General features: G+C 49.4%; 1 protein-coding gene across 4 annotated transcripts in view; it reads right to left on the bottom strand.

The window, feature by feature from the left end:
- Positions 1 to 42: 42 nt before the first annotated feature.
- Positions 43 to 14,909, bottom strand: part of kmt2d (lysine (K)-specific methyltransferase 2D) — a 34,426-nt gene continuing 19,559 nt past the window's right edge. For 3 of the 4 annotated variants that reach the window (XM_007556596.2, XM_016673668.1, XM_016673666.1), the window contains exons 35-55: positions 12,843 to 14,602; positions 12,635 to 12,767; positions 11,903 to 11,984; positions 11,752 to 11,818; positions 11,425 to 11,657; positions 8,213 to 11,029; positions 7,640 to 7,789; positions 7,396 to 7,560; positions 7,170 to 7,317; positions 7,014 to 7,095; positions 6,743 to 6,915; positions 6,510 to 6,634; positions 6,280 to 6,415; positions 5,417 to 5,538; positions 3,953 to 5,330; positions 2,576 to 2,712; positions 2,277 to 2,407; positions 1,797 to 2,082; positions 630 to 703; positions 437 to 545; positions 43 to 343 (exon numbers count right to left, since the gene is read on the bottom strand). In XM_007556596.2, the coding sequence (XP_007556658.1) occupies positions 251 to 343; positions 437 to 545; positions 630 to 703; positions 1,797 to 2,082; positions 2,277 to 2,407; positions 2,576 to 2,712; positions 3,953 to 5,330; positions 5,417 to 5,538; positions 6,280 to 6,415; positions 6,510 to 6,634; positions 6,743 to 6,915; positions 7,014 to 7,095; positions 7,170 to 7,317; positions 7,396 to 7,560; positions 7,640 to 7,789; positions 8,213 to 11,029; positions 11,425 to 11,657; positions 11,752 to 11,818; positions 11,903 to 11,984; positions 12,635 to 12,767; positions 12,843 to 14,602 (8,401 nt within the window). In that variant the 3' untranslated portion in view covers positions 43 to 250. The remainder of the gene's footprint in view (positions 344 to 436; positions 546 to 629; positions 704 to 1,796; positions 2,083 to 2,276; positions 2,408 to 2,575; positions 2,713 to 3,952; positions 5,331 to 5,416; positions 5,539 to 6,279; positions 6,416 to 6,509; positions 6,635 to 6,742; positions 6,916 to 7,013; positions 7,096 to 7,169; positions 7,318 to 7,395; positions 7,561 to 7,639; positions 7,790 to 8,212; positions 11,030 to 11,424; positions 11,658 to 11,751; positions 11,819 to 11,902; positions 11,985 to 12,634; positions 12,768 to 12,842; positions 14,603 to 14,909) is intronic. The other variant, XM_016673669.1, reaches the window with a different exon arrangement.

Here is a 14,909-nt window from a genome sequence, read left to right as displayed (position 1 = left end):
AGTAAATCCACAGTAGCAGTTAACAGTATTTTTCTTTTTTTCTTTTTTTTTTTTTTTTTTTAACGATTAATGCTCTTCAGACCTTTGGCTACAACATGTCAACACTTTAGTCTTTTATTAGCAGAGGACTGCCTTCCTCCGTGTCTTTTCAGAACAGCTTATGCACTGGCGATGTAGGATTCAAAGGCTTTGGCGCAGGAGTGTTGTGGTAGCAGCAGAGGGCCACTCTCCCGATTTCGCTTCCTCCTGGCTAGTTCATCCACTTTCGGCAATTCCAGGCCCCGCAGTGGCAGGGGATCTTGTGCTGATCGTCTTCGAAGTCGAACTGGTAGTCGTACGTCAGCTGAAAGGGAAACGAGAGAACGAGAAAGTGAAAAACGCTGCCATTTCTCACACAACAAGCAACGGGAATGGGAGCGGGCACATCTCAGGTCACCTCTTCTCCTTTGGGGATCCTGCGGCTGGAAATGATGATGATCTTGTCTTCTTTGTCGAAGGTCACGACCTCAGCAACGCAGTTGGGGGCGCAGGAATGGTTCACGTAGCTAGGGGGCCGGAAAAAAAAAAGATAGAAGTTGGTAACAAAACTTTAAAAGTTTTTTATTACTTCTTACTCGATCGATACTCACCGCGCCGGACCGCCAGTTAGGGTGGCATCGATCACCTGCTCGTTGTTGATGCGGAACATGTAGATCCCTCGGTTCTACGAAGAAAACGAAGCTTTACCGATCCAGCAGGACAATAATCTACTACACCACGCAGTAAAATAATATAATTAACGGCAAAAAGGAGCGACATTAATACAAATACATTCCATATGCACCAATAACTCAGCTAATAACTTCTTTCTTGGCCTTGAAAAGCGAGAGATTGATTGAAAACCTAAAAATCCTGTCTGTTCCCGACCAGTGAACGCAGCACATGCCAGCAGTAGCGATGTGATAAACAAATAGACTCAGGATCTATAAGAGGAAAAATGAAGTGTTGAAAAGGTAGAAAATGTCCCCTGGCGGAATCAAATGCAAAAAGCACTGATATTCTCATAGTTCATTTATGCCTTGGGCCGGTTCGAAATGTGATGATCAGCATCGTGTTGTGTTTTTCAGTCGACTAACTGATGACTTAATTTGGATTTAACAGAAGTGCAAATCATTGATATTTATTTTGATTGTATTTTTCTTTTTAAGATTGTATCGTTGTGGGTTAAAGTACTGTCGGCAATGTCTTCCAGTAACAATGTAGTATTTTACATTTCCTGTCAACTAAACATCTTTTAATACAAAACCCCGGTGGACCGCCTCGGTGCCCCCCGACCACCAGGCTTCGCATGTTTTTTGGGGGAAGCCCTGGTCCCACTGTCAATAAAACCTGGGGACAAATTGGAGAAAACACCAGCAGAGAACAGAAAGGCCGCAGAGTTTCGTTGTATACTCTGTCTCTTATGGAACATGTTGAAAGTCTTTTGGGTAATTCAGACCTAAGCTAAGTAAGGATATTCTTTTTTTTTTACATTTATTAATGCTAACTTCACAAATCCCTTTATACAACGTGCAAAGGACGGTTTAAAATGTCAGCTCAAAGTCATTCAGAATGATAAAACTATTTTACAATAAATTTCCTCTCACACACAGTGTGACGTCACCTCTTGCCCATAACACCTTAATATGAGCAATTAAAGACTGCTTACAGTGGGGAAACGATTGTTTTAAGAAACTGGAAACAATTGATATTTGCTTGGTACGTCTCTTAAACAAAAGCCGTTCCATGACCTTCAATCCCATAAAGCCTTGGGCTACCTGTGACTCGTAGATCTTCTCGCGGCGGTTGGCCACCTCGTTGCGTATGACCGTGCCGATGTACTCGATGACCATGGTGTGCTTCTCCAGGTCCTTGGCAGCGTACAGCCCCAGGCCCTGAATGCGAGACCGCGCCAGGTAGACGTTGTTCTTCCACTCCGTCTTCAGACGCCGATACTGGGAGGACTTGGAGTGGACGAACTGCTTGCTGTACGGAGTGTTGAGCTCCCCGGTGAAGGTGCTCTGGTATGCCTTGGAGACGCTGGTGCTGTTTAGAGTATGAGGCCTGGCGGACGGAGAGAGAGAACGATGAGCGATTTAAGTCGTGTGTGATCACAGATTCACACAGAAGAGGTATTTTAGGACTGACTTTAACATGACTGAAAGAAAACTAATGACAATGGGAAAAAGAAACTCGCATCTTCCACTGTTATGATTTTAGAGTAGCTCACGAGGCTTTTTTTTTTCTTTTTTTTTTACCTTTTGCACTGTGTGGCAACCTTTGGCTCAGAGCGAGCGCTGCCTGTGGGGTTTATCATGAGTGGGAGCTCCATCAGAGGGTGTCGGCCATATCGGAACTGGTAGTTCTGGCAGCTCTCAACTCCGGGCAGCTGAAGCGTTAAGAAAGCAGCTTTCAGTCACGTCGGATCTGACAAAACAGTTCTCTGAAAAGTGGCGGCTACGGTGTTGGGATTTAGTCTGGCGCTGTCTGTCGCCCTCAGATCAACAATGAGTCACCGTCGGATCAAAACGGGGGGCGGGGGGGAACAGATTCTTACCGACTCGGTGATTCGCATGACAGCGTGGACGGTGAGTCCATACATCTCCTCTCCCTTCACATGTTCAGTGAACAGCTTCAACATGGATGAATCATCTCGGAGTTTAGCCACCTGCTGAACGACGCGGTCCCAGATTCCTGCAGAACGAGGGGGGTGAGGGGGTGGGGGGAGGAGAGAGGACGATTTTACTTCCATGACAGCAAAGGATCTCAAGCTTAACGTCAGTAAATTGCATATCCAGAGCCTTGCAGAAGAATTCACTTCTTCATATTTTGCCACGACGGAAACCATCATCATTGTAAAGTAGGAGAGTGATTGATGTTTTTTTCTTACGTTTTACCGCACATAAAACCGAGAGAAATGTGGAGGACACGTAGCCAAAAAGTAAAAAAAATAAATAAATAAATAAAAAATCAGCAATAACCAATTTGTTTTACAGGGCTCTCTTGGTAAAGAGTTAACCTGTTGGTTTTGTCTCAGCATGAGAACAGTTGTTCTACGAAGGCCTCACTGGTTGCACAAAGGCTTAAAGCAGAGCGAGGCAAACCAGTCAAGAAGGTGTTCTGCTTAAATAAAATAAAAACTGAATTTCTGCCCGTCTGTGAATTGTCTCGTAAAGAATATCTAAGAGAAAACGCAGCTCGGGAAGCTGAAACACCTGGACATGACGCCAATTAATATGCTATTGGTTGGCATTTGCAAAGCAACCAATCCAGGAGTGACACTGATTGTCCTTGGCACTGAATGGCTGTTTCCCCCAAAGAGCAGAGATTAGGATGACTATTAGCTTCTGGGGTAGTGCCAGGACAGTTTCTACTTATTAAAGCATAATAAAGTATCTTTAACAATTAAACTAAGCAGTTATAAGTGTTTTTAGAGGGAGGGTGAGGTATTTACGGATTATAGTTTTCTGTGGAAGGCTGTGGTCTCTAACCTTCATGAATACTGGGGAGCAACTGTACATTCAAAAAATAAAACACTGATCACCGTCCCTATAATGAAACATGGCAGCATCATACCGTGGGATACAAATCTTAATAATGGCCTAGTCCAAGTCCAGATCATCTTATTGGAAATCCATCACAAGAATAAAGCCTAAATGTGACTAAATGACTTGCAGTGGTTAATGGTACAAAAAGGTGGTTTGGCAACATATTGACTCGGGTGGCTAAATATAAATGCCCACCACACTTTTCAGACTTAATAATTTTCCTTACCTTTTACCTTATGCACTACTTTGTCTTGGTAAAATCCCCCAAAAAAAAGAAAGAAAAAAAAAGAAGAAACATTCTCCTTTCTTGTTACATGACAAAATATTTAAAAACGTGAGTGGTGTGAATACTTTAGCAGCGCTCTGAATGAGACCGTGGTCGTTACCCTCAGCAGTAGTGTCGCGGTAGTGCAGGTCCTCCATGCCGTGCTCCAGGACGCGCACCTCAAACAGCGGGCGGCCGTCGTCCTCGCCTATGCGACAGCGGTAGCGGCATCGCTTGTTGGGCACGCGCGTGCTCCAGTAGATGCGCGTGGCCTCGTAGCCGACGGGGAAGATGGCGGTGGGCGAGTGGAAGTTGGCCATTTGGGAGGGCAGCAGCTGGCCGATCGCGTGAAAGATGAGCCCGCCGACGCGAAACAGGTGGATGCGGTCGCTGCGCTGCAGGATGCTGGCAATCTGCTTCACCTCGTCCCGCTCGATGTAGACGCGGCGCAGGACGGCGAAGGTGCTGAGCTCGTCGTCGCTGGGGCCCTTCAGCTTGTGCTGGGTGCACAGCATGGTCTTGTCCTTGAAGAACATGCAGCGCGCCCGGATGGCGCAGGCGAAGTGGTAGACGTTCGGACAGCGCAGCCTGTTGCAGCTGTTGGTGGCGCCGGTCTTCTGGCAGTAGGCGCAGAGCGTCCGCAGCCCTCGGCGCAGGGCGACCTCCACGTTGATCAGAGCGCCGCCCTGCGTCTCGTACACCTCCGTGGACCACAGCGCGCAGTTGAGGTGCACCCACAGGTCCACGTCGATGTTGAGCAGCCGCGCCGGACCGTCCGTGGCGCCGTCCCCTTCCTCGTGGCAGAAGCAGCATTTGCGTTTGTCCCGGGGCAGCTTTTCGGGTCGGAGGGTGATGCGCAGGCGGTCCATCAGCTCCGACACTTCCCGGCTGGTCTCCTTCTTGGAGCCGCCCTTGCGTATGGTGATGACGATTTGAAGGCGCTTCCAGCGAACGCCCCTCCATTTTTTCACTTTGGGGTGCGTCACTTCCTCGTCAGGCGACAGGGGCCTGCGCTGCTTCACAGCTTTAGGAGACGAGTCCATGGCGATGGGGGAGTCTTTAGGAGAGTGGGCCGGCTTAGTAACGCAGTCCTCCTCCTCTTCCTCTTTCACAACGGGACTTCTACCATCCCCATGCGGCGCGGTGGGATCAGACTGATCCGAAGACGGTTCAGTGTTCAACACCGGAGCCAGAACTTCGGACTCTGGCACATCCGCTGGCTGAGGAGGAGCACCGACGGCAGAACCTGCGTCCTGTTCAGACTCGGTCTTGGTTTGGACACAGACTGGACTGGAGGACGGAGGAGTCGGAGACGCAGGCTTTTTGGGTGATTCGGCCTCTTCGCCGATGGCTGGTAGAGCTGGAGGAGGCTGAGGAGGAGAAGGTGAAGGAGGTGGCGATTCCTCCAGCGGTATAACGGGAAGATGGCGGACGTCCAGATCGCTGACATTGGTCGTGTAACAGTGCTGTGCCGGTTTGTCGTCCGTCTCCTGGAACTCCTGCAAGAAGGATGCACAAGTGAAATGTGCAGCTTTTCAGGAACAATGTCCTACGAAAAGGTTGAAGGAGAACGACGGTGCCAAACCTGCTTGATAAGCGCCAAAATGTCTACTTGTTTCTTCAGCGTGCAGCCTGGGAGAGAAACATCAAACTGCCTCAGCCACTCATCCTGACTGAGGGAAGTGCTATCCTTTGTGCACAATGCTCCTAGAGAACAAAACAATGTTGACATTAGCAGTGCTAATCTGTCAGCTGATTAACCAAATGCGGCACGCCCGAAAACAATCTCACAGTTGTTGCACCGTTCTATGAACAAAACATTCTATCAAAATCTAAATCGTAAATCAGCTCGGTCAAGAAGTTCGCTCAACATTAAAATGGGTCAAAGGAATATACGTTTAATCAAAAAATGTGTGAACCTATGGATTCATCGTTCAGGTGTGCCAAACAAACAATGGCACAATGAGTTATTATGACTCTCTCTGCGATTGAAGAGATTTAATTAAAATATGAGCTGGATTTCTTTACTTTAACATAATAGCAAAGAAAATCTACCAAACCGATTTCAAAACGAGGCCGATTTGCGATTAATGTTTATCGTTTCAACACTGGACATGAGCAGGAGAAAAGTGTGCTTAAATCTGCGGCAGCGTTGCAGCATCTTTCTCTTTTATTCTCTCTAAGCATCTTAGACACCAAGAGCCATTTCAGATGCTGGCATAATAGACAATGAAAGATTATCCATCTGGCCCGATAAATCACTGGCAGGGACAGTTTGAATGTGTGGCGCAGGGAATGTAACAGTCACCAATTATTGAATCCTGTCAGTATTGTGCAGCTCTATTCAAATCTAGAATTTAATCTGAAAGCAACTCATCCTGGAATATGATGACTGAAATGAGGAAAAAAATAAATAACATTTTCTCCTGAAAGATACAAAACGCTCACCTGAGTGACCAGGTCCTTTCTCTGTCCCTTCCACTCCAGGCAGCTCAGGAATTTGCGGAGGGTACGTGACTTCATAAGTACCTGGCATTTTAATGCTGAGCAGCTGAGCCATCGCCATCATTACATGATTAAGTTTCTGATGGCACAAAGTGTCAGTGTCAGGTTTTAGCTAAATTTGAACTCAACTTAAAAGAAATCTAGGGGGAAAAAATGTGGTTGTGAACCATTACCTTGGCTGCAGCGGATGACATCGTCAAGGTAACAGACACCTCATTGCTTTTGGTCTTGTCCCAGTGGTTGGCCATGGAAACGGTCTTGCTGTCAGGTGCTTCAAATGGTTTGTTTTCTGGGAATGCTGCAAAATATGTGAAAAATTTCCATACTGCAGTCCTGCAAAGCCTCTAAACAATTTTGTGTTGGTAATCTTCACGAGTGACGTCACAATGAAGACGCAGCTAGATACCTGGAATGGCGGTGCGAGGTATGAGGGGTATGATGGGAGATATTGCTCTCTCTGTCTCCTCCTCTTTAGGCTCCAGCAGGTGAGGAAAACGTGGATTTACGTCTCCCAAGTTGCTCTCTGGCGACGACGCGGGAATGATGGTTTCCGGAGTGTCCTCATCATCGCTTTCCATCCTACCGGTACGACACACTCCATTTCGTCAGCTCTTTCCAAAACAACACCACTTCACTTCAACCTGACGGAGAACTAGGAGCAAAATGAACGGCTGTACCTGATGTCCTCGTTCTGGTTGTGCGGCGGCGTGGGGAGGGCCGCCAGGATGTCTACGCTTTTCACCTCCTCTGCAGCAGAATCTGAAGACGACGGTACAGAAATGAAGCGCGTGTGGAATCCAGCATGAACCTCCTAAAACGTGAACGGCAATTACCCATTGGCTCTTCTGCTGCGTCTGCGTCCTTCTGGCTCTCAGGGAGCTCCTCGCCAGCGGTCACCCCGTTCAGCAGCTTGTGCTGCACCGACGGAGGTGGAGTCGGCGGCAGGGAGGAGGGCGGTGTTGGAGGGTTGCTGAGGTTACTCTGCAGGTACAAACAATTACGTTTAGGACTTTCTTCTTGACGTCGCAAAGCGCGAGTTTAGTGCGGCCTTGTAAATACCTTGGTGAGTAACTGGGAGTAGTAGTCTGGGATGTTGTCCAGAACTGCGTTTCCAAACGATCCCTTCAGCTGGTCCTTTCCGCTGGCTGGACTACTGCCGAAAGGAGCAAAGAGATCCAAGCTGGCACTGATCGAGGGCTCCATCAACGGCAGCAGAGACAGACCCTGGTGGGAAAACGTTCGTTAGGTTTCCACGTGTTAGGAGTCCATCATTCAGGAGACGCAGTTTTCAAGCCGGGTTCACCTGTTTGAGTTGTTTTATTAGGGTTTCAGCGCTTTTCCCGACATCCTCCTTTTTGTTCTTCTTCCGTGAGTTCGGCCCTCCGCCTCCAGGCGGCTTGTTGATGCGCTTTGGCTTCTGTACTGGAGCCCTTTTAGTTAGAGACTGCAGATCCTGCAAAGTTTGAAAAGACAAAGAGATTTATTTCGCTCCGAACGAGGAAGTAGAAACGATTTAATCGTTAAAATGCTCATCTGCAATTTCATCTTGGTCTATATATGTGGACTGAGGAAATCAGTTGGGGCAAAGAAAGCTATAACTGGCTACATGTGGATGCACCATTATCTCTGTACATGCAAGGAAATGCATGCAATGGAGAGACTGATTTTTTCATTAAATCTTGCTGCTGGTAAATATAAGAAATGCCCCCCAAAAAATAATGGAACATCTCCCTGAACTTGGTACCAAATGTATTAATTTGACATTGGGCTTAACTTTTTTAATTTGCCATTGTCCAACTAGACACCTTTGACTTTTGTTAGTGGGGATCTGAATGCTCACTGTACGAATATTTAAAAAAATAAAATAAAATATTACCTCCATATTACGTGGTGTCCCTTGAAGCTTCTGCTCCAGCATGGCCAATTTGCTGTTGATGTGGCCATTGATCTCACTGTGGATGCCTTCGGAGGGCCTCTGCGCATTCAGCTGGAGGTTCTTGGTTTTCAGCAGCTTCTGCAGCAGCTGCTGTCCCGTCTCGGATCTGGGACCTTGGGTCTCCGGGTCTCTGGGTACGTTTCCGGTGTTAATAAAGCTCGTGTTGTTCCCAGCGGAAACGGTTTCGCCCGAGGTTTCTCTCTTTATCGCCCCTGGATGCGCCTCCGAGGAGCCGTCACACTGAACCTCCCTCGGCTCCTGCTTTATGTTCTGTATCGGGATCCTACATTGCTCCCCTTGCTGAGTGTAGCTTTCTGTGACCTGCTTCAACTCCTGCTGGACGCTCATGCCTCTCTGTGGCCCGTTGGGCGTGCCTGGGGCCGTCTGAGGCGGCTCACCGCTCGACGTCTGACTCTCTACTTTCATTCCTGGACAGTCAAGTGGACTCCTGGCTCCAGGTGACCTGAGTGGAGAGGCCTTGACCTGGCTGAACGGACTGCCTCTCCCGGCTCTGTTGTCGGTGACCGAAGGCGAGGAGGCGTGAGAGGAGTAGGGCGAGGCTGGGTGGGCGGGGCTCATCCCAAACGGACCTCTGGGAGAATAAGCGTGCGACGGGGAGCCCGGGACACGTCCTGCTGCGGCGGCCATTAACGCTTGCTGCTGCGTTTGGGTGGGAGTGGGGGGCTGCAGGGGCTGGTTGAACACGTGCCGCTGCGGATCTCCTGGGGAGTTGACATGGGGTTGCCGTGGTGAATTTGGCCTCAGCATGCGGTTCTGCTCCATCGGGGAATGTGGCATCGGTAGATGACCTCTCATGATGTGCTGCTGCTGCTGCTGCTGCTGCATCATCTCCCCTGCTTGCGGCTGCTGGCCTGTGACCATCATCCCTTGCTGCACCTGAGATGCGACCGCAGGCTGCTGGCCAAACATGCCCGGCTGCTGCTGACCGGCCAGAGCTCCGGGTTTGCCTCCATAAGGCATCTGATTGGCTTCCATCCCCATCATTTGCTGCCCGCCCTGCGGCGCCTGGGCTCTCAGTTGGCCAACGGGCATCCGCAGCATCTGACCCTGATGGAGTTGCCTCTGCGCGATCAGAGCCTGGATGTGTTGGATCTGCTGAGTCGGGGGAAGATTGCGCAGCTGAGGATTCTGGGCAATAATGGCTGGGATGTTGATGGTGGTGCGGATCTGCGCTGGCGGTACTCCGGGTCTCTGTGGCATCATCCCTTGCTGATGAGCTCTCAGCATGCCCATCATGGCTTGCTGCTTCTGCTGCTGCGCCATCAGGGCTTGCTGCTGCGGGTTCAGGCCCATAGCAGTAGGCGGAGCCTGGCCGGGATTATTCGGAGCCATCATCTGCTGTTGCATGCCTGCTTCCTGTGGCTTTTGCGCAGCATTTTGTTGTTGTTGTTGGGTGTGGAAATCAACAGGTTTGCCCTCCTCTTTTACACTCATCAAGCTGGGTTTGTCAGCGCCGACGGAGCCTTGCCTCTGGACACCAACAGGAAGTTGATGCTGCTGCTGCTGCTGCTGTTGAACAACTCCGGTTTGCTGGTTCACCGTCCCACCAGCTTGTTGTTCGTGGACTGATTGAGAATTTGAATGGTGATGCTGAGTTAAATACATCTGATTCTGTTGCTGTTGCTGGCGGCCCTGGTCCAGCGGGTTATTCACTGAGCCTTGCTGTGAGATCTGACTGGGAGTGGAAGGTCCGCTCTGCTGTGGCGGGGTTCTTGAATCAGGGCTCAACATCCCTCCATCTTTGGCTGCCGAGTTCTGGCCGTCGGCAGGTCCCTGCGGCTGCGGCGTGTTACTCCCTGCTGAAGGCGAGGAGCCCATCTGCGGGGTGGAGGGCTGCGAGTGCCCACCCTGGTCCTGGCCGGACTGGCTAACCATTGGCGCCACTTGTCTCTGCTGGGCCATTTGCTGCTGAGACACAAGCATGCGCTGAGCGAGGATGTTCTGATGCTGTTGAGTCATCTGAGTCGGGGCTCCACGGAGACCAGGGTGACCCGGGGGCCCGGTGACGCCCTGCTGGCCCATCATCAGCTGGGGCCTCGGCTGCTGATTAACCATCAGCCTCGGCTGTGCTGCCATCATGGCCGCAGGCTGGTTGATGGGCTGTCCTGGTGGCGCAGCGGGCTGACCTCCCACCATGCCTTGCTGAACCTGCACCATGCTCTGCTGATTTGCCTGCGTGGCGATTATTCCCTGCTGGGTGCCTGCTTGATGCTGCGCCATGAGTTGACTTCCCATCATGCCCGGCTGTGACTGAGGGATTAGACCAGGTTGTTGGTTCGGATGTGGCATCGCTTGTTGACACATCATTGCCTGCTGCTGCTGCTGCTGCTGTAGCTTTGCCATCTGCATCCTATGCTGAAGCTGCCTTTCTTGAAGAAGCCGGGGGTCCGCCCCTTGTACCGGGGCGCCCTGGGGGAAAAACCCAGCCGGAGTTCCAGAGGGTCCCGGAACCCTGGGACCAGGAGCTCCGAGAGCCGCCGGAAGCTGCTGCTGCGGACCCCCCATGAAGGGCTGGGCCTGGGGCATCCGCAGAGGCATCATGCCAGGGTGTTGCCCCATTACCGCTGCCCCCTGCTGGCCCATCATCATTTGCCCCTGGATCTTAGGAAACATGTGAGAGGGCCCGCCCTGAGTAGGATGAGCTGGGTTCAGCAGACCAGAGCTCTGCTGATGCTGCTGCTGCTTGCTTCTGTACTCTGCAATAAGGTTGGTGTGCTCCTTCTGCTGCTTGCGGACCTACAACAGAATATTTAAAAATGTTATTATATATCAGGGCTGAAAGTGAAGATTATTTTAGTAATGATTATTCTTTATATGAGAAAACAAAACTTTTATTGCCTATTCCTTTAGTAAATTAGAACTCGGTGAAGTTAAAACTGCAGCCTGTGCAGCTTTGGCTAAAATTTGTTTACAGAAAAATATACTTTTATCTTAAACGCAAAATGTAAATATGTTTTGGTTTAATTACTGCCCCGAATATGTTTTATTTTTCATCAAATAGTCTTTTTGACTACTCCAGTTGATAATTAATCGATTACTAGATTAGTTGACAATTATTTCAATAATTAATTCATACATATTACAACAGTTTAGCTGTCCGATGTGAAATCCAGGGATTTTATTCTGCAAACCTGGTCGAGCTGTTTCTGAATTTTGCTTTGCTCTTCGGTGACCAACTTCAGTTTCTCAGCATCGGCCTCTGCGAACTCCCTGCCTGCTTTCTTTGCCGTGCGCTGCTTGGCGCAAAGCGCTTTGCGCGACTTTCGGTGAACTCCGATTTGCTCTTCCAAAATTTTCAGCTGCATCTGGAGAAGCTGTTGGGTGTGAAGGAGCCACTCTTCGTACTGGTGCTGCTCTGCGTCGTCTGCAACAGAAGAGGAAACTGTAGCTCGCGCTCAAGATAACTCAAACTCAATAAAAGCACATTTCTACAGAGAAAGACTGCATGTAAAACATACTAATGATTCCTTGCACAAACTGAGGAGGATTGGGTCTCGTCTGGACGGGATCACTTGTTTCTCCCTCCTGAACAAAGGAAGAGATCGTTAATGATAATTTGGATGAAAAATCATCGTCCAAAATAATGTGTCTTTACAGAAAAGTGAATACCTTTGGCGGTCCGGGTGCAGCCTGAGCAGGATCTGCACCAGGTGCAGAGGCCAGCCGCTGGGCAAGCAGAGAAACTTGTTGCCTTAAAAAAAAAAAAAACATAAAATAAAATGAAAACATTGCAAGTTACCAGCTGCTACCTCTGACCACAGCTGTATCCAGAAAATTCAGGTATTCAGAGACATGAACTTCCCAAATCTGGCCTGACTAGAAGAAAGCTACAAGAAGTCCCACTTGTAGTTGGTTAAAAGCTAAGTAGGAGACACAGCAAATGTGAGGGGGTGAAAAAAAAATTCCCATGTTGAAACATGGTGGTGGCAGAATCATGCTATGGGGATGTTTTTCATCAGCAGGGACAGAGAAGCTGGTTGGTGCTGATGGGAAGTGAGATTTTGCCAAATACAGTGGAATACTGGAAGAAGAGCAGAGACTGCAAAATGACAGCAACCCCAAACATCCAGCCAGAGCTACAATGGAGGAGTTTATATCAAAGCATATTCATGAGTTAGAATGGCCTAGTCAAAGTCCAGAGAATCAGAGGCAAAAATAAAATAAAAAAGAAGTTATGCCTCTTCTAATCTGACTGAACTTAACTGAACCCCAACCCTAACTTAGATAATGAAGAACTATTAATACTTGAAAGGTAGTATATTTATTGGGACAAGTTTTTTCACTTTACCTTAAGTGGTACTTACTGTGAAAAGCTCCTAACACAAAGAAAGTCAAAAATACCTGTTGATCCCAGGAGGAACAACCATAGTCGGATCCTGCGCCAAGACTCTTTTAATCCCCTTCAGAGCCACCATCTTTGCTTTGGCAATGGGATCAATGATGTCATCTGCGGGAAATTTATCCAAATCTGCAACTAGGTGATAAATTTCACAATCAACTAAAACAAAACTTTACATAACAGACTGCCGGTGCCAGTCGTTCTCCTCACCTTTATCTGGGAAGAAGTTGTTGGCCAGCGGTGATTGCTTGACCACCGGTTGAGGCTGATGGCCGAGGCCTGCATGGATTCCCGGCTGCCCCGTCCTCATCATGGCTTGCTGGTGAGCCATTGCCATGTGAGGGTGAGGCACCACTCCCGGCCCCATCATCCTCTGCTGTTGCTGTATCATGTGAGGAGCACGCGGCACCATTCCCGCTTGTTCCATCATTCCCTGCGCCGGCGGACGAGGCTGTTGATGCTGCAGAATCAGTTGCTCGGTTCCCTGCGGGTCTGGATGTTGACTTGAGAGGCCAGGAAAATGTGCGGGGATGCTGCCCTGTTGAAGGGAACTCAACTGTTGCTGCTTCTGCTGTTCTTTCTTTTCGTGCTCTAGGAGGTCTTGGATGAGAAGCGGCAATTCACCATCTAAAGAGCTCTCAACTTTTGCCAGGTCTACTGCAGGAGAGTGCTGGCCCCCGACATCTGGCAGCCCCAGCGGATCGTCCCCAATGTCCCCATGTGGGGTGCCAGGGGAAAACGGATCCCCTTGTCCAGACATGGAGTACTGCAGTCTACCGAGCCGTACAGAACTGAGACAGGCTTGCTGGGTTTCCTTTTGCTCCGTTTTGGCTGCTGAACCGGTCCCTCCGAGAAGTATCGACACAGCCCCTCTCATTTCATTTTTGATCGCAGATTGTCCCGCTTGCAGCTGAGGGGTGAGACATTTGTCCTCTACTTTGACTTTAGAAGGATCAGCATTTTCTGCAACAGGTTGGACTGAGGTAGCAGAATCCTTCTGGGAAAGCGTTAAACGCTTCTGCCCTGGCTCATCTTTACCTCTGTCTTCAACCTTACAGCGAGCAGATCCTGCAACCGATGAAGGTGTTTCGCTCTCTGCTTCTACCAGCCGCAGCTGATCTGAAAAGACATCTTTGGGATCTCCCTGATCCAGTTCGGGGTCCGTGTAAGCCAGGATGTCGAACTCGTCGCCATTTAACAAATCGTCCAGATGAGGGTCGTTGGTTTCCAAGTTGTCCAAGTTACCCAAGTCATCGTCTCCTTTGTCAGGATCCAAGTCGAGAGTCAGATCGTTTTCATCCTCCACGCCGCCATCCCCCGATCCGTCACCGAGACCCTCAAGGTCCGGCTCTGGCAGTTCCTCGCAGGGCCCTACACTTTCGGACGGAGGCTCAGTCACCAATCCTTGATGTCCAACTCTCTGTTGCTCGGAACTTTGCATGCCGGATTTGGAAGCGGCTGCCTGAGTCTGCAAGTGGGGCTGTTGGGATACTGTTCCAGTGGTCTGTGAAGGCAGCAAACCTGGGACGGACATAGCACCCTGAGGTACTCCCAGCTGCGAGACGCCACTTCCATCTGCTTGCATCCCTCCGGCTTGAGCTATGGGTTGCTGCTGGAAATAAGACGGAGCCAGATCCTGCTGTTGGACAAAGAGACGTGGTCTTTGCTGGGGTGCTCTGGGCATAAACTGAGTCCGTAGGGGGAGCCTTTGTGAGTTGTGTCTCAGTTCAATGAATTGCGGTGGGGGGCCTTGACCCAGTGCCTGCAGGTTTTCTCCTCCATGTCCTGGCATCATGGTGTGTGGGTTCTCCATGCCTTGCATGTTAACACCATGGTTTAGGTTCTGTCTAATGCCCATCGCTTCCAGGCCAGGCTGGGGTAATCTTCTTTGACCTGGACCCTGGGGTTGCCATTGAGGAGGGAATGGTGGACGGTTAAACATACCAGGAGGTCTGATGGACCCTGGAATCCTGTAAGAGACAAATATATAGTTTAGTTGGAAAACCATGAGATAAATTTACAATAGTTAACTAACTTTTTAGTTCAGTGTTTCCCCCGGAAAACTTGCTAAGCAACTTGCTAAAAACTTAAATTCACAATGCTAAGCCTGATGGGGGCACAAGTAAAGCCTGGTGGCCCGCCAGGCTTATAATGAGTGAGGGAAACCTTGTAGTTGCAGTTTATTTTTCAGACCTTTTATTACAGGATCTTTATAGCAACTGGTTGCAGTTTTGTTTCTATTGTAAAGCAAGTATGGTTGAGCAAGTATGGTTGAGC

This window comes from Poecilia formosa, unplaced genomic scaffold, assembly GCF_000485575.1.
Source record: "Poecilia formosa unplaced genomic scaffold, Poecilia_formosa-5.1.2 Scaffold80, whole genome shotgun sequence".
Classification (NCBI taxonomy): Eukaryota; Metazoa; Chordata; class Actinopteri; order Cyprinodontiformes; family Poeciliidae; genus Poecilia; species Poecilia formosa.
Note: the sequence above shows the minus strand (reverse complement) of the source record. Positions and strands in the feature narration are given on the sequence as shown.